Source organism: Rhodamnia argentea, chromosome 1 (genome assembly GCF_020921035.1).
Source record: "Rhodamnia argentea isolate NSW1041297 chromosome 1, ASM2092103v1, whole genome shotgun sequence".
Lineage (NCBI taxonomy): Eukaryota > Viridiplantae > Streptophyta > Magnoliopsida > Myrtales > Myrtaceae > Rhodamnia > Rhodamnia argentea.
The window spans coordinates 16,614,617-16,640,235 of NC_063150.1; the positions used below are offsets into that span (position 1 = coordinate 16,614,617).

Consider the following 25,619-nt stretch of genomic DNA (forward strand, 5'->3'; position numbering starts at 1 on the left):
CATTCCTGTTTTCTAATTGATATATCTTGGAGAAGCATGCTTTTCGGGATTATTTTCACAATGTCGGGTGTGAAGAACTTCTTGGAAAATCATTCAAAGCACCTGCGCCAAGCGAAGATTGATTCCGCTTCTAAACAACGAGAAACAGCAAATGCCAGCCAATACCACTTCGGAAAATTTCTTGTCCACGCTACTTTGGAGGTCAGGGAGAACATTTAATCCGACTGTATGGTCAATTATGCAGGGGAAGAATACGTTGACGAGACGCTGCAGAAGAGCAAATGAAAGGATATAGTTGATCTCAGGAGACAACTGGCCTAAATTGTAATACTAAGGAAGTCGTTATAACTGTCATAAGCAGATGATGATAATCTATAATACATTGATTTGGGTATCGAGTAGAGATGGGTAAATTTGGGTTGTCACAGCGTTCATCTTGATTGTTGAAATTTTTGAATTCCGACTACCCGTTAGGGCTTCGGTCTTTCTTCCATTAATTTTTAGGATCCATAGAAGAGAGGAGGAAAGAATAACAGAAACTGACTACATCTCCACTCAATAGGCCTAAAGGAATATCACATACATGAGAGACCCTCACGACATCGACACCCTAATTACCTTATTCACAGCCGGAAAACTGGTTCCTAATACTACTGAATATGAAATCTAAATAAAAAGAAAATTGAAAACGCATCAAGTTGACCAGAATCAGTTTTGAGTTAAGTCATGTTTGTATTGTGGTCAGATTTGATTCAGTAAACTTTCTTCTGTTTGTATCCCATAGGATCATTTTGTCCTATCTTCTATATGTTGCCAACCCTAGTGTTCGAGTCTATAAGGGCAAACTTGTTGTTTGAGTTTACCAGCAAAGAGGGAACAGCAGATGCTGCTCAGCAACAGTCATGTCTAACACATTAGAAGCTGCAAGATCTTGTGGTTTCACCCGTTACATTTCAATTTCGGCTAACACAGACAAGGGACAGAATCTACTTAAATACAAATACTGAAAGAATTGGCTAAATATATCAGCTGAGCTAACAGTTCAAAGACAATCACCAAGAATGTTTCATATGTTATATTGTCTTCGCTAAGCCTGGATCAGTGCATGCAACGATAGACAGAACCCCGCACTAATTCTTCATTCGAATTTCCAGTTATCTTGGTGAGTTGAATCAGGAGAGATGTTTTGAGAGTGACTTTTCATCTCAAATGCTACCATGTACTGATGATTTCCCCATTGACCGGTGGGAATTTGAGTAGAAGACAGCATTTGGGGTCATAAAGTACTTGAGAAAATCAGGTACTCACAAGCTGGACATTTGTACCTTGGCACGTGCTGTTTCATTGAACTGAACAAACACAGGAATTCCTAACCCCTCCAATTTCTCCATCTTCCGAAACACTACATCAGTATAAACAATGTGAGGTCCTAATGAATCCGGGAAATGAAGTTTATTATTCAAAACTTTGGAATTCATCTTATGCTTTGTCATGTCTCATCTCATAAAAGGATTGCGATCGAGCTACATCTCTTTTGATTTGCAATTATATTAGCATCTTTTGGCTGTACCAAATTCTTATTCGCAATGGAAAGTATCTTTGTGTGAACTAAAACCCAAATGTTTGCCGATTGTTAATGCCCTAGACATCGCAAGAATACATAAAAATAACCTTTAACACGACTTTGACGATGAAAGTTAAATAAGCAGGAGTGACAAGCCTACCTCGGCTCGAATTCATGCACATCCGCAATGTCCTTCCCGTGAGCATCGGGCCAATTGACTTTCCTGCACTCTGACCTTCGCCGATGTTCATTCGGTTCAGTGGCTTTCTTGAGGCTGCTCTTATGAATAGGGACTCCACCATGACCATGACAAGGCCCACCATGGCGCTTCACTCGACCTCCGATTTCGTTACCCCGTAGCTCTTCCGCCACCCCATCTCTCTGCGCTACGGGAGACGACTTCTTTGCACTATGATCTCTACTTCTCGCCTCGCCGTTACCACCGAAACTCCGCGACGGGGCATAGCAAGAGCAGACCAAAGAAGTGCACCTGTTTTGTGCCGAGGCCGCCAGGAGTGCAGATTTGGCCTCTCTCAGCAACCTTCCCGTTTATCATGGACACGGCAGACCTGACAAGTGAAGGTGAACTCAGAGCTGTGGACCGAACTACGGCGAGTAAAGTGAGTGACACAACATTTCCAAGAAGGTTGATGTAAGAAAGATGATACCTTTTCTCAGTGCACCAGCATGATAGTTTTTCCCCGTTGAGAAAAGAGAACATAGACCTGGAATGTTTTTCTGCACAGTGACTGGCGTATGTTCGCTATGTCGCTCGTCGATGGAGGCCTAATGATTTTGCCCCGTGCCTCCACCCCCCACTAAGCTTGATACTCTTTTGCTTTTGGTCATTGCACTCATTGGGGAGGTGAAAACTTGTGAGAGGGGGAGAGAGAAAGGTTATCTTTAACTTTCTTTGGAGACGTATTGGGTGATCCATCAATGGTCATCTGCTGGATCACCATCATAACATCATGATGGAAGCAAGCAAGCAAATATACAGGAGTGAGGGAACGAGGGAAGTGGTGTTATCTTTGAAATCTTCTCTTTTGCTAATATCTAGAGGGCAAAGCCGTGACAAAATGCACAGTGGCGAACAATCATGAAGAGAGAGAGAGTTGTCTGACGTTGGATTTTGTATCGTAATCACGTGAAATATAGTAAGTCTTATCTCCCAATCTTTTTTTCCATCTTTCTCGAGCTTAGTGTGATTTTCAACCTTTTCATCATTGGAGATCTAGGCATTCTTCCTTTTCCTCTTTTCTTTTAAGGGTATCGATCGGGCATGAAACATGTTCCGGCGAAAACGAGGCTAATCTGGACAAAGGGTTCATGTTGTCTTGCAGTTTAGGCCATGACGCGAAAATTGCTTCTTCCACCTTAACCGGCAGACGCCAAGAGACGATGAAACTGATGTCCGGTCCCAAGAAGAGCATGTGCTAGCATTATCACGAATCATATGATTGATTCTATCTATCGCAATATAACGACTGCCTTCATCTCTCACCAAACATCTTATGCTTCACTAACAATGAAAAGATCCAGATTATGCTGAGATATACTTTATGAATCCCTTGGTTTTGAGGGCGACAAGAAGATCCTCTCTCTGTGCAACAGAAAACCTCCTATTATTCACACCGAGGTCAAAGCACGAGCTTGTAGATGTCGACAGATGAAGGATGAAGATTTCTATCCAATTCTCTAATTGACATTTGTCATTATATACAAGGAGATTGCATACAAGGAGATTAGCCGTCCCCGTAATTTATGTACTATTGACGTAATCTGCCATTGTATTGTCGATATATTTATGCACAGTTACCACATGAAATCAGTGAGAGTCAGCGATTTACAAAAATGAATCCCGGATTATGCGCGCCAGTACTCGAGAAGATAACCGACTGAGCACCTCTGGAAGGACTGTGGCTGAAATTCCTGGCAACACTGGAAGCAGCTCTTGGACAATCCGACCGACATCCGCACCCTATCCATTGCATATAGAATGGTAAAGTTATTGTCTTTCAATTTAAAAGAGACCAAGACCAACTTGAACAACTTCAACGACGAAACATGGAAAAAAGAGGGGAGGATCATGGACAATAAACTCAATACTTCGATTACACGAACCAGAGTATGCTAATAAAGAGGATTTCTATGATCAGGGAACTACATTAAAAGAAACAAGATATTATGGGCAGGTAGATGATATCGTTCATCCTCATCTTGCCTCATTGCCTAACTGATAGAGGGGGAAAGCTTTTATCTAACTTACTTTGTGAGGAAATCACATTTTCAAAAAGAAGTTGAGTGAAAAGGGGGAAACTGAAGGCACTAAAAATCTGTACTCAGCACATCCTCATAATTGAAAAGGTTGAAAAGCATAACACCTATTACCTGATTTGAGGTCCGTGAGATTGAGCTTCCAGCAGTGAGAAACTCGACAACAGTTCGAACATTGTTCAATACGACTCGGTCCTCCTCTGTTACTGTTGGGAGAAGTGCAGCAGGTTTAATGGGTCCGAATGAAGGGACCATACTGAAAACAGGAGACACATTAGGCAACCCAAGGGCTGCCATTATTTGTACCAACTGTTCCCTGGTGAGGGCATCAATTCCCTTCACAATCTGTAAGCATGGAGAGGACAATATTCCAGTATTTCAGAGATGTTCTTGAGTAACATGTGAGCATCAATTGTAAGTAATTTCTCAAATAAACTAGTCCTCCTCGAGAACGGCAACTAGACATTGGCCCCAGTCATAGGTGGGGTTGGGTGATAGCGGTCCAAAGGCCACTGCCACTATTTTTATATAACTACTGAACTCGATCCATGTCAAGAGGCACCCAACTTACCAGTCTATTTCAAAAGCTACCACACTTTGGACAAATTGAACTTGTGCTTTAAGCAACAAAAACACAAAGAAATACTGATAAGGACGAGCACGTGAATCATAAGCTGGGTAATTCCACCACTAAACTCTCATAAACCGGTTTATTATCACGGGATACAGAGAGTTCATTATAAAGGACTGTACGACAAGGGAAAGACCAATTGCAACTCCATAGCTGCATTCAAATCGTTTACTGAGAAATTTTACAGCAAATTTGGCTTCATCCATACAGGACAACTTGTTTCTGATATTTCTCTGTGAAATAAGGAGCTTTTACCCTTGACATCAATGCAACAATTTTTCCTATTGGAAACATCATAGATTTGCCTAACTGCACTACATATGGCAATTCTTATAATCCATCAAGGACACTCAGGTACTGGAGCGTAACCATAAAATACAAAAATCTTTATCCAGTTTCAACACTATCAGAAAGACGTCTCCCCTGAGATTAAACATCGAGAACAGTCGTAGAATGTGTCATAAATCTAGGAATAAAGATCCTTAGTTGCATCAATTTCTTTTTCACTCCCAAGACCTTTAGGCTGTTCTGGAGGAACATTGAGAGCGTTTACTGTCACAGGTCGTACACATGAATACTCTTATTTGTGGAAGAGGTGATAAAATATAGTCCATGCTTTAATGGATTTTCATACCTCGTCCAGAAGGAACTCCCGGAAGAGATTTCCCTTATCAGATAATAGAAATGATAAGGCAGCCCTTGTTTGGATTGGCTCCTCTGTTTGAGATGCATTCAATGGGAACCGTGGAACAATACTACTCGTTTGACTTCTTAAAATGCCAAGTCCAGCCATATCTCCATTCATATCCTCTCCACCACCACTCTTGGCTGCAGTAATAAAATCTTCAAAAGCTTGCATCACATCAACAAATCTTTCAGCATCAAATACCCCAGATTTTCCATAAATCGTGTATCTTAAGGCATTTCTGAGACGTGGAGACTCATCTGTGAGGAGCCTCTGTCAAGGACAAAAGGTATTGTCAAAACAGTGAGAAAAGGATATTGAAAAAGCAAAACAACACAATCACTGCAATCAGGTTTTCTAGTAACAAAGTAAAACCAAACTAACCAATTCCATGTAAGATACGAACCGAAACTTTACTTTTGCAGAAAATTACTTCACATTGAAACAATAATAACATACATAGTCCAGGCATAAAGGAAACTTCCAATTAGTTAAGCAATAGATTATAGATAGGCAACTGTATGAGTTCACAGACAAAGGTAAGAAGACTACCACAGTACAGAGGATAATTCCGCTCACCTGAGCAATATAAGGATAAGCTTCATCCACTATGGCAAAATCAGGGTTTCCAACCAAAGCTATACCCTCCAGCACCCCTATTGCCCTGATGATAAGAGCAAAATAGGGGGGTATTCTGAATGGATAATCAAAGGTTATTTGAGCCAGATCTGATGCAAGCTCCTGAAAGTTGATATTTTTTGCCCCTCCACCTTCAAGGGCCTGATCAAAAACCTTTGCAAGAACTGGCAAAATTGGTGCTAAGTTGACCCCATCAGGTATGAAATCAAGCTTTACAAAGTCCTTGACTATTGCATCATAGTCTCGATGAATGAGATGAGCAATTGCTTCAATCATTCCATATTTCTGATCATCAGTTAATTTTGTAACAAGTCCTATGGGAGAAAAAATAAACACACATCATCTTGGGAAGCACAAGTGCATATCCTACAATATTCTTTCCTGAAATATACAAAATTCTCATGAAGAAACTGACGATATTCCTAAGGGATGGCAATATTTGAATGTATCTGCATCTTACATATCTGAGACATTGAAGAAACAAAATAAGAATAGGAACTTCCGCACAAGCATAAATTTCATCCCTCTATATCTTTCCCTCTTGTTTTCCTTTTCAATAAGCAAGTGCTCCTGGGAATCTAATAGAGAAAGGTACATGTAGTATACTTCTTTTCCATTTTAGTAAGCATGTATTTCCCTGTATCTAATAGAGAAGGTACAAGTAGTATAAACACATTAATGCCAAGGAAGCTAACTAAACAAAAGCATACTTCCTGGAGCAGTCAACATGTTGGATACAGATGAATTTATTTAAAATATTGTTTACCTATGCCAGGCAACTGTTGTAAGAAAAACGGAGCCAAAAGAAAAAAAAAAAAACAAAGCTGAGCGATTCATGATACTAGTAATTCACTTTAAGACCCAAAAGAAACTAACCAAAGTCCAGAATGGCTAACTTCCCATCTGGAGTACGAATCAAGTTTCCGGGATGTGGATCAGCATGAAAAAATCCAGTGTCAAGCAACTGCGACAGGAAGCATAAACTAGTAATTCCTTTGTAATTTTATAACGAAGGTATCATTGAGCCACCACATTTGAGGTACAAAGATGCGAAACAAGTTTACTTTCACAGAGATTAGAAGATGGCAATCATGCAAGTTTACAAGAAGAGATTCATCGTTTATTATCGTGAGGACTAGCACAAAAAGACTAATGCGGAGTTTATTGACAAACAGTAGAGATGATCTGTCGATGTTATGCATAAGCAGCAAGACGCGTCCAAATCTGCTCTCCTCGTATCACAAATGTATCAGATGGCAGTCTACACCCTGTCATATTCATATCAATGAGAGATAACATGACAATGCTCAACAAAATTTTTCCCCCTGCCTTCTCATTGCCAGCGCTAGATGTCCTTAAAAACGAAAGTTGCAAAACAAAGAGTTCGAACCAGCTGTTAATTTCATTCTCTCTACTAATCTTGTTTTGCTTGTTAATTTCTTGTAGGGCTACTCTTACACTTTGGCTGGATACACAGCCTAATATAATTAATTGGAGAAACAACCCCACACAAACTATCAATTTTCAGTAATCAAATCCCTTCATTTATTGAACTTTTCATTTGAGCTCTCCAACATCAACTCTTCGAGGAAAAAAAAAAATGTGCCATTGCAAATTCATCCTATAAAATTGGACTAAAAGTCGAGCTAGACTTCGCCAAAGCATGATAACAGTCACTAGACTCTTAGAAAATGGAAACGCCAATTCCAAATCCAACGAACTCTTGTGAATATTTTCCATGAAAAGCAGCAACTGAATAGAAATAATCTGCAAGCTGTGACCTATTTCGACAAATCGATTATGAGAGTAAGATGTCGGCTCTAATGACTACACCAAGGGGTGTGAATAACTGTTCCTTTGAGATGCTATACAATGAACACCAGTTACAATGAAAAAATTAAAGAAAAAAGGAAGGTTACTATACTCCAAATATTTTTCACGAGATTTGACCAAACCAAAAAAAAAAAAAAAAACCTTAAAGCCTCCAAAGCTTAGGATCATCTTCGAAAATTGGAATGGAGATGGATATAAGCACAAGGACTACTATGGTCATTCAACCTACAGGTAATAATTCAATCAAGTTATCGCGCCTTTAGAAGTCTGTCCATGTTACTATTTCACTATACTCGTTAAGTATTTCCAATGGGGTTACTTCTTCAATCTATACTAAAACTTAAGGGAATGATGACGTGACATACCACATGGCATGCGTTTAACATGCCCTGTAGCTTTTGTGAAGTGCCACATTGGCTTTCAATTACCTATTTTTTTCCTATCAAAATGGACAAGCAAATCCATTCGAAAAGTATAACCATAACCAAATTGAAAGTAGCTTCAAAGTTGGCAACCAGGTTCTGTGATTTCCCCCATCACAGCTGTGAGGGTATTGGTTCCCTTAATCTGTCTTTCATCCTTTTTGATCTCGGTAGGTTCTTTCCGATGAATGATTGTAGTGGCGGTACCCCAAGGAAACTTAGGTAAATTTCCCTTCGAATTTGTGGAAAAGGATACAGGCATCCTCGCTTCAACACACTAAAGGATAGATATGTGTGAGGCGTCTAATATACTGTACAAAATGAACATACTGAAAAGCCCATTGACCTAGGTAGAACATTTAACCATGCACAAAGACAAGATATACAGAAGCAGTAGGAAGAACCCAAGTTTCACAGCAAAAGGTCCTACTATATAAGAGCATGAGTAACCATTAGATCAGGTCGCTTACCTGCTTTAAATAACAGATAACTCCAACATTAACCAGTTCTCCAACATCACTTTCTGTACTCTGTGACAGCTTTTCCCCCTCTACCCATCCTGTAGTAAGAACCTTCCTTGAGGTGTACTTAGTGTATGTTTTAGGTACAACAACCTGAGAAAAGCCTTTAATGATAAATAATCAAAAGATCAAGCAAAGTCACTAACAATAAACTCCATAACTTCAGGAAGATTTGCACATGATTTTGATAGCAGCAGAAAGTACTTACTTGATTTGCAGGCAAGCACTTAACATAAATTCATCCAATCCTTGCTCCTATCAATTGGTCCTATCAATAGTTTATTAAACTTGGAAAAGAAAAGGCAGGCATTTTGGATTTCTATTCCTAAGGAGGTTTGTCACATTAATAACTCATACTTTATATCGACTGGGCTGTCTAGTTGCTTTGTGAAAAACTAAAGTAGCCACTATCATTCTGCGGAATGTGGTGTTATTTCCTCAACTAAATGCCAACTAATAATCACCAGCCAAAGTATGATACAAAATTCAAGATGATCATCTTCACAAGAATATGATATTCTATAAGTAGGCCCATGAGCCCACATTGACCTCTTAAACCAAGCCTTGGAAATATCTTGCAGAATAAAGAATCAACCCATCCCTGTCATGGATTTAAAACACAACCCAAAAATCAGAAAACAGCAGTCAAGCTAGTTTAAATATCCCATGGACTCCCTAAACATGATTTATGCGTCTAGATCAGACAATTTCAGGAGAAAACAGATGCTCCTCCCTGGGAAGATTATCACCCAAGAATAACAACCCAAGATGGGATGAGCAAAGAAACAGGGAGAAAGAGAGATGAGACAAATAGTCGTTCCATCATATTGTGTTATACTCTAGCCTGTGTTATTTTTGCTTCCAAATATAATAATTTCTTTTAAAATTTGTTAAAAGTTAAACCATGCTTTCATCTAATAGCTTATACTTTTAGAACAATTGGCAGCACTACCAAAAAATTTTTAAATTATATCAGACCAGAAACAACTAAGTTCAAATCTTTTCAAGCCTCTTATTTGCCTCCTTAATTATATATTTCCATGTTGTGGTCTTTAGGCCAAAGTCCAGCAAGCCCCTGAGGGGGAAGGAGAGTTTAATATTTAAATATTAAATCGCGCATTATCTAGCCGCTTAAACCTTAAAAACAGTACGACCAAAAAAAAAAAACTTTAAAACAGATAGCAGTGGTCTTACATAATTTTACAGATCATCTAGAAGTAAATTCTAGCCCCACTAACATTTAATAGGACGTATCTAAACACCCTAAAGCATAACATGAAATATATAAGATTCAAAAGCACTAGATAAGAATAACTAACTGAAAGAAAGTAAAAATACTGGATTATTGAAATTCACAGATTTTTAACCTTATGGTTTATGCAGTGATGAGAAAGAATTTTATACAACTTCCACTTCTTGCAATCAAATAAGTCATCAAGGAATTAATCTCACCTGCGGAAGGTCTTTCCTCATCATTTCAGCAAAACGTGTCCCATTTTCACCCTCATTGACATAATCCAACTCTTCAAAAAAGCGGGCAGCCCATTCATCAACTAACCCAACCACATCTACGGAGATCTGGGAAATGAAGAAAATCACGAAAAGATTGAAGGCTACTAATTGGTTGCTGTAGCTATCATACCCACCCGAACAATGACATATAAAATGCTACCTGAGGAAACCTCCGAAGAACCAAACCCAAATTCCGTATGACAAACAAATCAACGGTCACAGTCTCAAGAACGAAGGGCCTCTGAACCTTAACTGCCACTGTATCTCCATTTTCTTTTAACTTGCCCTTGTATACCTGTCCAAGAGATGCTGCCACAGATCTCAACAATAAATATCCTCTAATGAATACAAGTCACTTGTAAAATAAAGAGAGATGCTATTAATAACAGCTAATATTGACTAAACAATGTAGAAAGTAAATCATAAAGACTACCTGCGGCAATTGGAGAAGAAGTAAGTTCAGAGTAGGTTTCATGCCATGGTCGACCTAGCTCCTCCTCAATAAGTGCCATAGCGACATCATCAGGAAATGAAGGAACCTTCACATTTCAGCAGACAGAAATGTGAATAAACAAGATGATATTTTCAGACAAATGCATATAGAAAGTGAGAGACTTCATATTTGCATGTCTACACTTCACTACTATTCAAGTTACAAATCAGCTGCAGAATTGCATATGCAGTCATATATTTCCAGATGATGATTCAGTCTGAGTGAAGGAAAGACAGGCACTTCAACTTAACATAGAGATGGCAGCCACATGACAGGTGTTCCAATTTTGCTCATTTTTCCTGTCAAATATCCCTCATCTTGAGATTGTGCAAGCCGCTAACACATAACAGAGTTATGTAGCTGTGCAGAATGACCCAATATGTATACAACTCCCCCCCCAAAAAAAAAAAAAGAAAAAGAAAAAGGGAGGACGAAAAACCTTTCCCCAGAAAAGAAAAAGTTAGATACACCCTTATAGATGAAGAGAAACTCAAAACAAAAGGAATTAGAAAAGGGAGACCATGTCAAGGAAGTTCGATGTGGTACGAATTCAGAAGAATTGAGCATGCCATTCTACAGGCAGCCTACATCAGCCACCTGGACTGCCCGTAACATTTTAACAAAAGCAACAATACTTGTTAAAAACTAGAATCCAGCACATATACTGGAACAAGGCATGAGTCCTCACAATCATGGCTAAATAACATTAGAAGATCTATGTAACCAGTCCACAAGAGGAAAAGGGTTGATTCCATGCAGCAGATCTCTTAGAGAGAAAAAGTTCATGTGGAATTTGGCAGTGTTGGTTGTGGTGGGCGTGGTAGTAGAAAAGAAAAACAATCCTGATCCATTTTAACAAGACTGCAAAATTTTAAACCAAACAAAAACTAAATGCTCTTGATACGAGTAAAAAAAAAGATTCTAGCACCATCATATATTACTCAGCCAAAATTGCAATTGGAAGCAGAAACTGAGTGTCAATAATTGGGTCAAACAGGAAGCGGAATGTTAACAACAATAACACGGTAATGGTGTGCTGTTGCCCACCAGAGGTCGAGCCAATAGCAGTCATCAACCATGGAAATGTCCGTCACCTAATATAATTCTATGAAGATGCAACATCACAACACATGTCACTGTGGATTGGAAATGCCAGCTAATGGCAATCAACGGAACAACAATCCATATTTGCAGAGGTGACACCAACAAGAATGTAAAGAGCATGAAATTGACCATGGCGTACAAAAATGATAAAGATAATGGAGCAATGTGAATGCAGAAGAACCCAAACCAGACTGCTCAGATTGTCAGAGCATGGGGACCTATGCAAGTAAGACCTATGCAAGTAAATGACAAAATAGGTTCATGGAATGACATAAGATGGCTTAAGATTCCATGACAAATCTAGCATCAATCAAAGGAAAAAAAATGGTGTTAAAGCCTTGCAATCCATACTCCCGAATCATGAGTGAGAATTAAATCTCCCTTCCCTCGAATGAGACTTCTGCAAGATTTGAAAACCTCACATTTTCCGTTCTCTTCTATATCATCGAAGACAGACGAGTGAATTACTCGCTTGAAATTCGAATACCGCAATAGAATCATAAAAACAGTAGTGGAGGTATCAATTTGAGGGGTACATGCCAACTTTGAAAAAAAAAATGAAAAGCATTGTACACATGAAATAAGTAAAAGAGGAGGAGATGTTCACCTTGTCACACAGTTTCTGCAGCTCAGTCATTGCAGCAGGTGAAAGAATGTCTGGCCGAATGCTCAATGCCTGACCAAGCTTTATATAGGCTGGACCCAAGGAAGTTACAATTTCTCTCAACTCTATTGCCCTAGCAACTTCATTCTGATAATAAAGCATAGGAATCAAAGCACATAGACACCAATAAGAATTAAGGATTTGCACGTTGATTTTGGAAGTTGAACGCAGAAATGATTTCTCAACTTCACATAAAAGCACAACTGACTGACAAAGATTGAACCATTAGGTTAACTAAGGCAAAGAGATGCAGAATAATTTTCAAAATGGAAACAAGAAGCTAGTGAAAAGATCAAAAGATAGACAATCACAAGACATTAGTTTATTCCAGAGTCCCTAACTACTTATATTTAGCCTTTTGAAGCTTCATACTCATCTATGGCCAGAAGAAGGGACTACTCATCTTTGAATCTCTAAAACAGTATTCTCTACATTAAAAAAAAAAGGATTTATTTCAAATAAATACTTAAGTCGGCAACAGAACATACATACCAAAGGTTACACACGATGAAAGAACAGAATAGCAATACCTCTTTAACTTTCTTATTTATCACATCCCAGGCAAGGCGGGAGAGAAACCCTCCAGCAACAGATAGTAACTGGACAACACGTGTAGCAACAGCTCGTGGACGTTTTCCCCAGTAAGCAGAGATGGTAGCAGGATCATACGCCAAAGGCAAAAACTCACTGCTCTCGTCCACCTGTAAAGTATTGGCATTGATATGAGATAAAGAGAGCTTTGAGACTTTCTCAACAATCTTGCATCACTCTGTGCTATGCACAAGTAAATATAGTTATTCCATCACATAAATAAACAAACTACAGAAGCATCAATGTTCCAGGCAACACAAGCGAGTGACAACGAATGCACATCAAGATACAGCATACTCAGAACTTGCAGGTGTTTTACTAAGGCTCATCATTTATCAGCAGAATTGCAGAGAGGATGACGTACCTCAACCAAACGAAGTCGAATATTGTCATCTGCGAATTGTGCGTCCCTCAGATTCTGACCCCTCAAGCCTTGCATGAGTATTGCTAGTTGTTCATTTTCCTCCATCTGAGCCCTCACTCTCTTAATCTCCTGCGAGACATCTCCTATTCTCTGCCATCACACGTAAAGAAGAAAAGGTAAATTGACCGACACCCGAATCGACTCAATGAAATCGATGAAACAACTAAACTTCTCTCAAACTGCGCATACACAAGATATAAATTTTGCCCAATTTCTCAGGGTGATCCTCAAAACCGAAATTTATACACACGAAACTTCCACGGGCAGAAAAAGGAAAATTAGACAAAGCGGAGGAAATGAGCGCGAGAGTATTGCGTTCATGACCACTTCAGTCAACTCTTCATCTGCAAATAAGCGATCAGAACGACAGTGTATTCATCGAACTCCACAGGAACCTGGTTAGCACACGGGAGAATCAGAGGAAGATAGAGCAACCAGCATTTCATTACTCCGAACAGCAAAAGCTCACCGTGGAAGCGCCGTTGACGGGCTTGGACTGCAGAGGCCGTGACGACGACGCCGACGACCCATTCAAGGCGCTCGGCGGCGACGGAGACTTAGGCGGTCCGGTCTGGACCGGCTTAGGATCCGCGGCCACAGCGAGAACCGGCTTGGCCCGGGCTCTCCGAACCTCGAATCGGACCGGCGGCGAGGCGTGGGCCGGGAAGCTGCAACGGAGGGGCTCCATCCCGCCGCAGCACACGAGCTGCGACACCGCCTCCATTGCGGGAACTCTAGAGAGAGAGAGAGAGAGAGAGAGAGAGAGAGAGAGAGCGATTGTGTGAGTGCTTGTGGTGATGGAGAGAGCAAAGTGGGTGAAGTTGTTGCCTTTGCCGCGCGTCCTTTGTTTTGCAGCGGGGACGAAGGCCTGGCGGGTGGGCGAACGCGTGGCTTCATTGGAGCGGAGGTAAAAAGGCAACGTCCGTGCTTTTTTGGAAAATTTCATACAAGGGTCCAAATATTTTTTTTTTTAAATAATTTTATTTTGAATAAAAATTTAAAATGTTCTAATTAATTTAAAGAAGGCCCTGTACGGAGGATATTTTCTTCAATTATTATTTTGCAATTTTTTCTTTCTTCCCTTTTATTTTTTCTTTTTTCTGTTCTTTTTTCTTTTGATTTTTCTTTTTCTGTTTTCTTTTTCTGTTTTCTTTTTTCTTTATCAGTTCTTCCTCCTTTTTTTTCCCCAGTTTGTCCCCTAGCCATCGCCGGAGTCAGGCTGGGGCCGCCCCCGCCGACGTTGGGCGAGGCAGGCTTTCGGGGTGGGGCAGCTCGACATGCAGCGGTCGTGGGTGATCCTCAACACGACCGCCGTCGCGCTGTGCTTCCTGTACAACTTCGCGGGGAAGCTCCTGCGGCTGATCGAGCAGACGGCGGCCATGTCGGAGTCAGCAGGGCAGTACCCCGCAGCTGTTCATGTACGCGATGAACTTCCCGATGGCCAAGTTCCTGCGGGCGCAGAGCGAGATCGTGGTGATGGCGGTCATCGCGGTGGTGGTGCTGGTGAACCACACCGTGTTCGGCTGGCTGCTGATGCTGAAGCTCCGGTGGGTGCTGGGCAGGGGCCGCCATCGTGCTGGACCACGAAAGATCTGTGGTGCCCGATGAAAGACAGGGCTCTCTTCTCCTCCTTCAAGCTCTGCCAGTCTTGAGCAGGACAAGCGAGACTAAAATGGCGAGAGTGGCCATGGCTGGGGAGGGAAAGGGAAGGGAGTGGGAAAGAAAAAAAAAACAGAAAGAAAATAAAATTAAGAGCAAAAGATGAAAATACCCTTCAATCAGGCCTTCTTCGAAACAAAGAGAGCTCTTTATGCCTTTATTTAACACAATGTGCACCTCGGACCTTTATTTGATAAAATAAGGGCATTTAAGGCCCTTAATTGAAATTTTGCCACGCTATTTTGCTATTTCAATGTGATTTGTGATGTGACTTTTTTTTTTGGTTTTCCATTCATGGTGGCTGGCACCGTTTCCTAAAATTTTTATTTCTCTATTCCTTGGTATTCCGAAATAGAAAAAGAACAGAAATCTATACGTCCGTTAATTTTTCTATTCCCCTGTAATAAATCAATGGCTAAGAAATAAATTTGAAATAAAAATAAAAAATGAAAAAAAAAATCTACTTTTTTTTAAAAAATAAAAAGAGAAACAAGGTCATTATGGAAAAACAAGCTCAGCTAAACACAACCCAACCCGATACCCGATCCGCATATACCTAAGTCATCGGGGTCGGGCCAGGCCGGTATCGGTTTATTTGCATAAAACCATTTATACATTTGACTTCATTAGTATACTTATCATCAAAATAATGTCAAGATAAAATCAAAATAATTGATTTGATTCCTTTTTAATTTTTACGATGACATACAGTAGATGCACCAAAAAATTCGTATGCAACATGAAAAATTGACAACAACAAAAGAACATTTAAATTCGTATTCGAATGCTTTATAGCTAAATATAAAAATTATGGTAACGCTTGAGTTTTATTAATTTCTATTTTTTGTTTGTCGGAAGTCGGTGTGACAGGAGTTGACGAGGAGGACAAGGTTACGGATTATCAATTTTTGAATTGCGTCTTAAATATTATATTTTGATTAACCATAGTGCTTTTTTAAAATTATTAGGAATGCAAGTGAGAAGGGAAAAAAAACCCCAAAACTTGCCGGGAACTGGTCCGACACAACTCAAACCATCAAACTACCTTAAATCATTTACTCATAACTTAGCCCGACCCGAATTGAATGGAAAAATCATGAAACTCTTTTACCAGGTTGGGTAGGACCGGTTATGGTATTTTTGACACACCCTGCTAGCTATTAACTTGGATTTTCTAAGGTTATCTTAAAGATCTTGATCAACGAAGTCTTTACAAAAATTCAGTTTTTTCCAAATATGAATTGTTCTATCTCCACATGTATTTTTATAATTACTTGAAAGAATTGGAAATATAACTTTTTTGTTTTTCGTACCAAACACATTACTATTTTGATTAGTTATTGAACATTTTTTACTCCTCAACAACTCGTCGATGGAATACAATTAGAAAAAATTATTTGTGAACAGAAATTATTCCCAGAAATAAATGTATTACCAAATGCACTATTTAGGTTGTGTATGGTAACGTTTCTGTTGGAACAACTTTTGGAACATAAACACTTGTTTCTATTTTTGTTCCCGGCAACGATTTTTGGCAACCGAAATGCGTTTGGTAACTGCATAAAGTTTTTGTTTCCGAAATAAATAAATAAAAAAGTAACGCGTTTGGTAACTGTAAAAAAATTGTTTCTAATTTTTTCATTTAATTAAGGGGACTATATGTATTAAAATTAAGATGACTTTATCTTTTTAACTTACTAAATCAAATTAAATCTCATTTATTCAATTTACTAAATCAAATTAAACCAATATATGTATAAGTAATTTATGCACAATTTATCAAATTATAATAAGGACGAGATCAACTATAAGAAAAAAAAACTGAAAGAGAAGACGAATTGAAATTGGACAACGAGAACATCAAATATGTTTTCTATAGATAGGAAAAATTACAATTATGAGTCACACATAAATGTTCGCAAGTAGTTAAAAATATGATTACCTTTAAACGGGGCCCCTCGAAAAATATTAATTGCACTTTGAGTGAAATCGGAGACTAAAATGAAAAATATTTGTGCATTTAGGTCCTTTTAGTCCAATTGTGCAATTTTTCCAAACATGAGGACTGAAGTGAGATGGAGGGTATTAAAGTCTCATGTCATGACTCTAAAAGTTAAAAAAAATTGGCTAAAATGATTTAAAATGAAATTTTTTAGTCAATTTAGGATTATGTTCAATGAAGAGGCATGTGGTCCCAAACTGAATTTTAAAAAATTTAAGAGGGAAAAATTAAAAGGGAATTAAAATAAAAAATATGGACTATTTTTGCGCATTTTTTTTTACCACGAATACTATTTTTCCTGATTTTCGGCTATTTTTATAATTAAAATACATTCGAAAAAAGCCAAAAATTCCGAAAAATATTTTTTTGTTCAAAATTGATTCCTAAGACTAGGCCAAAGCTTCCAAGGTTGATTTCATAATTTTATGAATTATTTTGGTATTTTTAATTACTTTTTAAAAATAAAATTATCAAAAATCAAGTGTCGACATCGTACAAGAACAAAAGAGAAGAGAGTGTGTTAAAAAAAAAATTATTCCCAATTGTTTTTAAAAAATGTTCCAAATGTGTTTCCAAAAAGTGTTCTAGGAACACAAAAGCAAGTTTTTTTTTTTTGTTTTCTATTTCTGCTCCAAAAATGTTTCTATTTCTCAAAAGCATTCCCGATACACTTTGAAAACACTTTTTTACCGTACACGTTTCTGGTTCCAAAGTATTCCGAGAACACTTTGGGAACAGAAACACTTTTTTTGGAGCGTTATCATGTGTAGCCTAACTTTTTCTTTCTTTCCTCAACTCCTTCTTTTTTAATGTAACACTAAAAGTTTAGGAGGCGGGGAGTTACTCCACTCCAAAGTAAGAGCATTTAGCTAACATTGAAGACTTAGAGTGGGCTTTTGCGAAAATTATAATTTGCTAATGTGATGATTCAGCCATTCGATCGTCTTACGTGACATGGTTGATGATTTGACAAATAATGAAAGCAAGTGATTTTGCATTTCTCTTATTTCTCAATTTTTCTCCATTCTTTTTTTTTTTTTTAATTTCCTTCCCCCTGCAAAAGTACTTTTTTTCCTAGAGATTCTCCTATTCATTGTCTATGGCGGCTCAATCTTGCTATGAGGTTATTGACCATCACGATGATCTCGCAGGATTGTACGAACTTCCGATTTAGGTTGAACCCCGAGCCGCTCAATCTCCATATATGAAGGTTGACCCGTGGCCATCGAATTAGCCGAGATCTCAACGGATACAAGCTTGACAACCGTGGAGGAGGAATGAACGTTCAACTCAATCTCTTGCGCCTCCACGCATATCGGCCCCCGCCGCAGCAAAAGGGCCTTGGTTGGGGGTGCTGGGATCCATGAGCTCTGAGCTAGGAGCTCCTTGAAATCAAGGACATTCTCATCATTTCCTATTGTCAAGAAAAGAAGAAGAAGAAGAAGAATGGAAAACGTTGTAGTTTTGAGTAGAGTTTCGGACCGCCCGTTACGTTATATAAGATGTATGGCGATAACTGGACACAAGATTTCCAGAGGCAATTAGCGAAAGAACTGCTTTGGAAAAGTTTAGGACTGAACATACATGCACACGGTATGTTGACGACAGATTTGATAATTTTCCCGTGGACTTCCGATCAATGGGGCTGCTGGCAACTGGAATTGAACCTAGACATGATGAACGCGAAGTGCAAATTCCCTACCACCTAAGCCAACCTCGTTGCCCTTTCCTAACCTCTTTTTAATTGAAATTATTGAAAAGAGAGATGTGCGAGAGTGAGAATCGACACTAATATAAATTTCTGAGGATTGGACTCCAAAAAAAAAAAAAAAAAAAAAAAAACATATCAAATTTCCTTGAAATCCTTCAAAACTATTGGCAAAAACAACTTGTCTCAAAAACAAATGACAAGTAATGTTTGACACCTGATTAAGACATTCTTATTCTCTGCTAACCTGATTGACATAGAAAACTCTGAGCCGAAACCAGGATGAATGTCACACGTACATGAGATTATAGTTTCCATGCAACGGCATATGCAAGGAGTCAAACTGCGGCGTGCGCCTAATTCACAAAAACGTCATTTCCTAGCCACTTAAGCCAATTGTTATAGTTGCAAAACACGAACCTTTGATGAGTATAGTGGTTGACCTCCAGAATCGTTCGAGTCAATTGATTCAATGACAACATGGAAAGATAGGCAATGTTATAGTTTCGGGAAGTCATTTTTTTCGGAAAAATGGCAATGCTTCCGGAAAATATTCTTCGTAGTTTGGAAAGAAAAATATGGCTCGATTTTCCTAAATACACGTATACTATTCAGACGCTACCGATTTGCGCGCAAACAACCGATGAACCAGGCATGAGTACTAGAATCATGTGTCCAGCCTTGATGGACCCCGACTCGGGCATCGGGGTCCAGGCATGAGAGCACTTGGGTACCGAGCAAGAGCGTAGGCATTGCTCCCGGGTCCACATGAGCCAAAAGCGAGAACCCAGTGCCCATGCATGGCTTTCCGACGCTTTGGCGCAGGTCCGAGGCCTCGATGCCCTTGCTCGAATCCTCCACATCTGGGCCCAAGTCCACAAAGGTTGAGTGTGGGAGATCCAGACATGACTACTTGGGTCCCATGCTCAACCTTTGTGGACCCGAGCTCGGGTGCCGAGTCATTGGGCACAAGCATGCCGGCCTCAGGCCTAACCTCGATGGACCCTGGCTCAACTATGGGAACCCAAGCATTATCAATGGGGTCCCACGGCCTCAGTGGACTCGAGCTTGGGTGCTCAAATTTCAAGCATGGGCGCAGGGGTCACGAGTTTGGGTTCAATTGACCCAAGCTTGGGCCCCTGGGACCTGAAAACAAGCATTAGCATTCTTGTGCCCAAGCATAAACTTCCTAGCCCAAGTGCCGATATCCAATTATATTTTGAAAATTGATTTTTGATTTTTTAAAGAGAAGATTATTTTTATGAATTTAAGCATACACTTTCTATTGACTTAGCTTCGTAAGGGATCCAAATGCTAAAAAATGAGAAAAATATTTTTCGCAAAACAAACAGAGCCTCTGCGTTATCCGGATCTTGTATGGAAGAGCAGAGATAAACAAATGATAATTTGATTAAAATTGTCTTGAGCCCGGTTAGACCGTTTTCGCCCTGCTTTCCGTTTAGTTACGATCATAACGAAGCATGAACCGGTCAAACTTTTCATTAAACACTTCACTTCATCTTGAGTAAACCCCACAACCAACCACAAATAATCAAATTCAACCTCCAAATAACACCATTCATGTTCGACTCGTCAACAGCCACTGCCGGCGAATCGGCAACTGCTCCGCCTTCTCCGCGGAGTCACAATAGCCCTCGAGAATCCATCGTGTAGCCAAGAGTGGACAAGAAGTCGGGCCATCACTTGTGCTCAATGGTTGGGATCGGTTAGCAACAGCTCGACCCCAAGTTAGTCTCCCCGTTGAGGAAGGACGTGATGGCCTCGCCGGTGTAGGACTAGAGCCAAAACATCGAGTGCCAGCAGTTGGTCAACAGCTCGCCGCCCTCGTCCATCAGCTACAGCTGAGCCGTGAGGGGTTGGCCGGCTTTGGCGACCAGGTTGGGGTACAGGAGGATGAGGAGTCGTGAGAGGAGAACAAGTCTGGAGATTGGAGGCATTTTCAAACACTTTCGGAAGGAGGGGTGCGAGTGCGTGTGCTTTTCTCTGTGTAGCTCCTCTTTGTAAAATAATATATTGGAATGTTAGACGAACGAGTTCAAGGAATCCGACCTTAGCTCAGTTGGTAGAGCGGAGGACTGTAGTGTGTATCTCAGCATATCCTTAGGTCGCTGGTTCGAATCCGGCAGGTCGGATGTATTTTTACCCTTAGTCTTTCGCTTTTTATTATTATTTTTTTTTTTCACCTTTTGGATGTGGAAAAGGCTTGAAAGTGATTTTTGTGAGGTAACCAATAACAATTGATAATCTAATTGGAATGCCTTTTACTTTTTATATAACCAACAATTTCAACTTATATACTTTTGAGTTTGGTCGTCCGGATTTTTAGTCAAATTAGGACTGGATATGATATTATAAGAAATTCAAATCCTATCCACTATTAGGTGAACTACGAATTTAAAGTCAAATAAGACGGCTGATATCGACTCTATTTTGCTGAAAAATCAAGATGCTTTAGAAATTATTAAACGATGAGTTCTAACGAATGAGTTATTTTTAAGAAATAGTTTATGCCATTTGAATTTGACAAAGCATCGACGAAGCAAACCCTGCAGAATCGGGGATCTTGATTTGGAATCGAATACTTTCATAATGATCTCGAGTTCTTTGTAACATGTCAAGACCCATTTCGAAAATTAAAAAGGTTCAAGCAGTTAAAGAAAAAGGGACGTGATCTCATATCACGCCAAACAATCGATTAAAGAAAAAGGTCGTGGAGATACTTGGCTTTGCAGTTAGAGACCTTCGCCCGGCGCCGCCGCAGAAGTGGCCATCCTTGACAATCATAGCCACCGGAGATGTGGCCTGGCGCGGCAGAGAGGTGGCCCAACGCGGATGAGAAGCGGTGGTCGTGGGAAAAACCTTGTTCTCCACGTGTCCGCTCTCTTAAGAAATCCTATCGTAGTCTATCTCACCCCCTCATTTGGGATAATTTTATCCGGGCTATATACCCCTTTATCCTATCATGGAGAGCTACCAAATCCAGGGAATGATGAAACATATCATATCCTGGCTTATATCATAATGACGAAACGCGTTACTTTTTTTTTTCTCTTAAATCTGAGACCGCTAAAGTATTCACTACGCTCAAATGGTGACACGTGAATTCACATACAATATGTTATAATTATCTTAATTTCAATTAATATTTTAAATTAAAACGGGACAGTAAAACTGTGTTTTTACTTTTGCTTACGTTTGAAAAATCAGAGTAGAAAGAATCAAAATTAAAATAGATCTTCATTTTGCTAAAATATTTCTATTAGAGCGATTCGTGTATATATATATTAGCAATTCATCAATTGGTCCTGGACGCAGTGCACAAAACTTCCACATAGCCAACCACCAATTCGTTCCCCGGCCAACACACTGCCTGTCATACCTGTCATACGATGGGGATAGTCATGCCCATGACTGACTATTTTCCTTTTATCTTCTCAGTGAGTATATGCTTATTTGATTGAATCATCTATATGATCTACTATGATCTAATAAACAACAACGGGTTGTGCTTTTTTCGCTCCCTCTATCGCTAATCCACTCCCATTCGCATCGCTTTGACCATTATATCTTTTGCGAGGCCCGTGATTTTTGACGTCCGAACATTAGTTCTCCTAAATCCGCGCTACCCGCTACATCTTTTCTAAAGAACTCTCATTTTAGCTCTCACCTCGCTGCCGCCACTCTCCACCACCTCCTCCTCGACTCCCCAACTTTTTGACTCTGCAGCGAGCCCCCTCTCCCCAATCCTTGCCGATCGCGCTGCAACCCACCAACGGCGGCTTCGCAAACTCGAGCCTTGCTCCGATAGGGGCCTCATTGAGGTCGCGGCAGCGGTGGCGCTCCCACCCCATTGGTCCCCCAACCTTAAGTTCATAGCTGACGCGAACGTGTCGGCCCTAGCCATGCTGGGGCAACTGACTTGGAGATTTTGCCGCGTTCGTAAGATATGTTTGTCGACACAAGCGAAATGATACTTTTCAAAATTAAAAAATTTATCGTTCTTTCTTTTCTCACCCTCCCTAGAAAGGTTAACACTTGAATACTCGTGGACATTAAATTTACCAAACTGCCCATGTAATCCAATGTCCATTGTATTTCTTCTAATCAGTGTATTGTTCATTTCAATCCAGGGGATCCGGACAACAAATACTCGAATGAAAAGACCCGGGATGAATAGGAGGCCGCCACGCGTCCAGATGCGGAAGAAGCTAACTGGCCGAGACGACGCCGAGGAACGTGGCCGCAATGTTGTCCCGATTCATTCCTCCTCCATCGCCGCGCCATAACATGTCGAGCCCGTTCCGTTCGCTGTTCTCTCTGATCTCTGATTGTCATTGGTCCCTCCACGCACGGTAGTGCCATCTCGGGATCGTGAGCGTATCGGAGGAAGCGAGGAAGGAAGAGAGAGAGAGAGAGAGAGAGAGAGAGAGATGAGCCAGAGGAAGAGTCAGAAGCAAGAAACCCCTCCTCCATATCGCGTTCTTCACAAGCTGCCTCAAGGTGACAGCCCTTACGTCCGAGCCAAGCACGTCCAGGTTCGTCGTCGCTTCTCGTGGTTGTGTGGTCGTCGCGTTTCGGTTTGGGTGATTCTTGTTGGGGGTGGTGATTTTTGGGTTAAGGACGTGGATTTGCTACTCCGAGAGAGCCTTCGAGAAATGGGATTCGAGGACGGAAGTGTGGGCATGACGATCCGGTTTGTATGCGTTCGCGACTTCGTTTTGTTACTCTTGTCCTGGGTGCTGCTGCTTACATATTTATTTGAGCAACCAGATGGTCATTTGGGTCCGGGCTGGAATTGCGAGATGTGTATGTTGGGTGGGAGTAGGTTTGCTTGAATTCGCGACTTTGGGGCGATCTTTCCGTCTTCCATTGGCCACCCAAATACTCATAACGGCTGAATTTCAAATAAGTTATTCTTATCTAGATAGAATTGTAGCTCAAATTGCAGAATTAGTAAGTGTGCTAAGTGATTCAATATTAACTTTCCTGATAGTTCCTCTATGTGTCTCACCTTAGTAGAGTCCAAAGTGTTCATTTCTGTCAATTAATTTACTGGAATATGTGCCCGGTTACTTAATCGGTTTCAGCGTGAACTGCAGCTGGTTGAGAAAAATCCGGACGCGGCAATAGGTCTGTTTTGGAAGGCGATAAATGCAGGGGATAGAGTAGATAGTGCACTCAAAGACATGGCTATTATCATGAAACAACAAGACAGAGCAGAAGAAGCGATTGAAGCAGTTCGATCTTGTAGGCATCTCTGCTCCACACATGCTCAAGAATCTCTGGACAACGTACTCATCGACTTGTACAAGGTGCTTGATTCTTACATTATTGCAGTTCTGTATTATAGCAGTTTGAGTTTGAGGAAGTATTAAAAAATGCAGAGTTAGATAGCAGTGTAAGCAGAGAGTACTTCCTTCAAGACGGAATTTTATTAGTTAATCGTTCTAGCTGATAGTCTAAGTTGCTTGTGATGTCCAAATGGCCAATCTTTCATCTAACTTGCCCAGAAAATTATGAGAATGTAGGTGCAAAACCTCTTGACTAGATTACTTCCCATTCGATGCACTTCAAACCAAAATTGAAGCTGAAGGAACTTCATTTTTCTCTAGGAGAAAAAACCGAATAAATTGTCCTTCTACTTCTGATTGTTCATAGAAAGATAGCGAAAGAATCAGTTTTTCAGGAATGTCAACTTACCAATTCTACCTGTTAAATTTGGCTTGTGTTTTTATGAACTTGGCAGAAATGTGGTAGACTGGACGAACAGATTGAACTATTGAAGCAGAAACTGTGGATGATATGCCATGGTGAGGTTTTCAATGGGAAGGCCACAAAGACAGCACGTTCGCATGGAAAGAAGTTTCAGGTCACTGTCAAGCAAGAGACTTCCAGAATACTGGTAATTTGATCACACGCCCACGATTAAACAGAGTCATCTTTGCTTTGCGACATGTCATGCTGATCGACTTCTGATAAGTTTGCCTTCGTACCATCCAAGATAGTTCTGTGTTGAAAGCTTCGTAGTCTGGCAGTCATTCATATGTTTCCATCTGACGTCCTTTGCTGCTTGTGAGCATGATGTTCTTTATCTTGAGCTGATTCTATGGGGAGTACTAGGAAACTCGTTGATTTTTGTGTAGGTTTTGATATGAGATGAATTGATTTGCGGGGTTCAGTGACACCATGAACAAAAAATCTATCATCTCCCTGTTCTTTGGTGCCAAAGTGACCTTACCTGTTTTACTATTTTGTGATGCAGGGCAACCTAGGATGGGCATACATGCAACAGGGCAACTTTATGGCAGCCGAAGTGGTTTACCGTAAAGCTCAGATGATCGATCCTGATGCAAACAAGGCATGCAACTTGTCTTTATGCCTGATCAAGCTAGAAAGGAACATGGAGGCACGCTCCATTCTTTTAGATGCATTGCAAGGTGAATTTCCAGGATCTGACGACCCAAAGGCGAGAACCCGGGCTGAGGAGCTATTGCAAGGATTAGTGCCAGGGGAAGCTTCCTCGTTACGGTCGATGGGGTCGGCCCAGAGGGTCGAGGATGCTTTCATTGAAGGACTTGATCACTTGATGAACCAGTGGATGCCACTAAGATCGAAGAGACTTCCCATTTTTGAAGAGATTTCTCCGTTTAGGGATCAGTTGGCTTGTTGAGTTTTAGATCTTGTAAAATAACTCCATGCATGCGTATACTGTCATATGTTGAAAAGAAATAGGGGAATAAAATTAGGAAAGTTTTGAGTGTAGATATGCTTTCTGTCTTCTTGCTAATCCATTAGGTGATCTTTCTTTTCCTTGAAAGAGTAAAGGGCGGCAAAGTATCAAAAAAGTCATAGATTTATTGCATTGTTAA

The 25,619-nt window shown here is 40.3% G+C and overlaps 2 protein-coding genes, 1 long non-coding RNA gene and 1 other non-coding gene across 5 annotated transcripts; 2 read left to right on the top strand and 2 right to left on the bottom strand.

Moving 5' to 3' along the window:
* Positions 1–886: 886 nt before the first annotated feature.
* Positions 887–2,637, bottom strand: LOC115754642. Its single transcript, XR_004017016.2, has 3 exons — positions 2,233–2,637; positions 1,725–2,133; positions 887–1,402 (listed from the first exon to the last, which is right to left on the bottom strand). It is a non-coding gene; the product is annotated as an uncharacterized LOC115754642 (long non-coding RNA).
* A 672-nt stretch (positions 2,638–3,309) lies between these two features.
* On the bottom strand, positions 3,310–14,264 carry LOC115754639 (uncharacterized protein sll0005). Its single transcript, XM_030693728.2, has 13 exons — positions 13,830–14,264; positions 13,301–13,450; positions 12,876–13,046; positions 12,289–12,432; positions 10,518–10,623; positions 10,245–10,393; positions 10,025–10,150; positions 8,522–8,665; positions 6,673–6,760; positions 5,737–6,110; positions 5,107–5,430; positions 3,956–4,186; positions 3,310–3,545 (listed from the first exon to the last, which is right to left on the bottom strand). The coding sequence occupies exons 1-13, from the start codon at positions 14,082–14,084 to the stop codon at positions 3,411–3,413; spliced, it is 2,397 nt and encodes a 798-aa protein (XP_030549588.1). The 5' UTR covers positions 14,085–14,264; the 3' UTR covers positions 3,310–3,410.
* Positions 14,265–20,794: 6,530 nt separating this feature from the next.
* On the top strand, positions 20,795–20,882 carry TRNAY-GUA. The gene is given in 2 exon segments: positions 20,795–20,831; positions 20,847–20,882. It is a non-coding gene; the product is annotated as a tRNA-Tyr (tRNA).
* Positions 20,883–22,973: 2,091 nt separating this feature from the next.
* LOC115754645 (protein SULFUR DEFICIENCY-INDUCED 2-like) lies at positions 22,974–25,562 on the top strand. Of its 2 annotated transcripts, none has more exons than XM_048273378.1 (4): positions 22,974–23,285; positions 23,838–24,062; positions 24,497–24,652; positions 25,013–25,562. In XM_048273378.1, exons 1-4 carry the CDS (start codon positions 23,181–23,183, stop codon positions 25,418–25,420), a joined length of 894 nt encoding a protein of 297 aa, XP_048129335.1. In that variant the 5' UTR covers positions 22,974–23,180; the 3' UTR covers positions 25,421–25,562. The 2 variants fall into 2 exon arrangements, with proteins under 2 accessions (XP_048129335.1, XP_030549598.1); XM_030693738.2 differs by having other exon boundaries at positions 23,010–23,285; positions 23,850–24,062.
* The last annotated feature ends 57 nt before the right edge of the window (positions 25,563–25,619 follow it).

Excerpts from the sequence above, each read along its gene's own strand:
- LOC115754645 (XM_048273378.1), top strand. The coding sequence starts at position 23,181 with ATGAGCCAGAGGAAGAGTCAGAAGCAAGAAACCCCTCCTCCATATCGC. Across the intron at positions 24,063-24,496 it reads TACTCATCGACTTGTACAAG|AAATGTGGTAGACTGGACGA; the intron begins GTGCTTGATTCT and ends TGAACTTGGCAG. Across the intron at positions 24,653-25,012 it reads AAGAGACTTCCAGAATACTG|GGCAACCTAGGATGGGCATA; the intron begins GTAATTTGATCA and ends TTTGTGATGCAG.
- LOC115754639 (XM_030693728.2), bottom strand. The coding sequence starts at position 14,084 with ATGGAGGCGGTGTCGCAGCTCGTGTGCTGCGGCGGGATGGAGCCCCTC. Across the intron at positions 10,151-10,244 it reads TTCTTCGGAGGTTTCCTCAG|ATCTCCGTAGATGTGGTTGG; the intron begins GTAGCATTTTAT and ends TTCATTTCCCAG. Across the intron at positions 4,187-5,106 it reads GGGAGTTCCTTCTGGACGAG|ATTGTGAAGGGAATTGATGC; the intron begins GTATGAAAATCC and ends CCATGCTTACAG.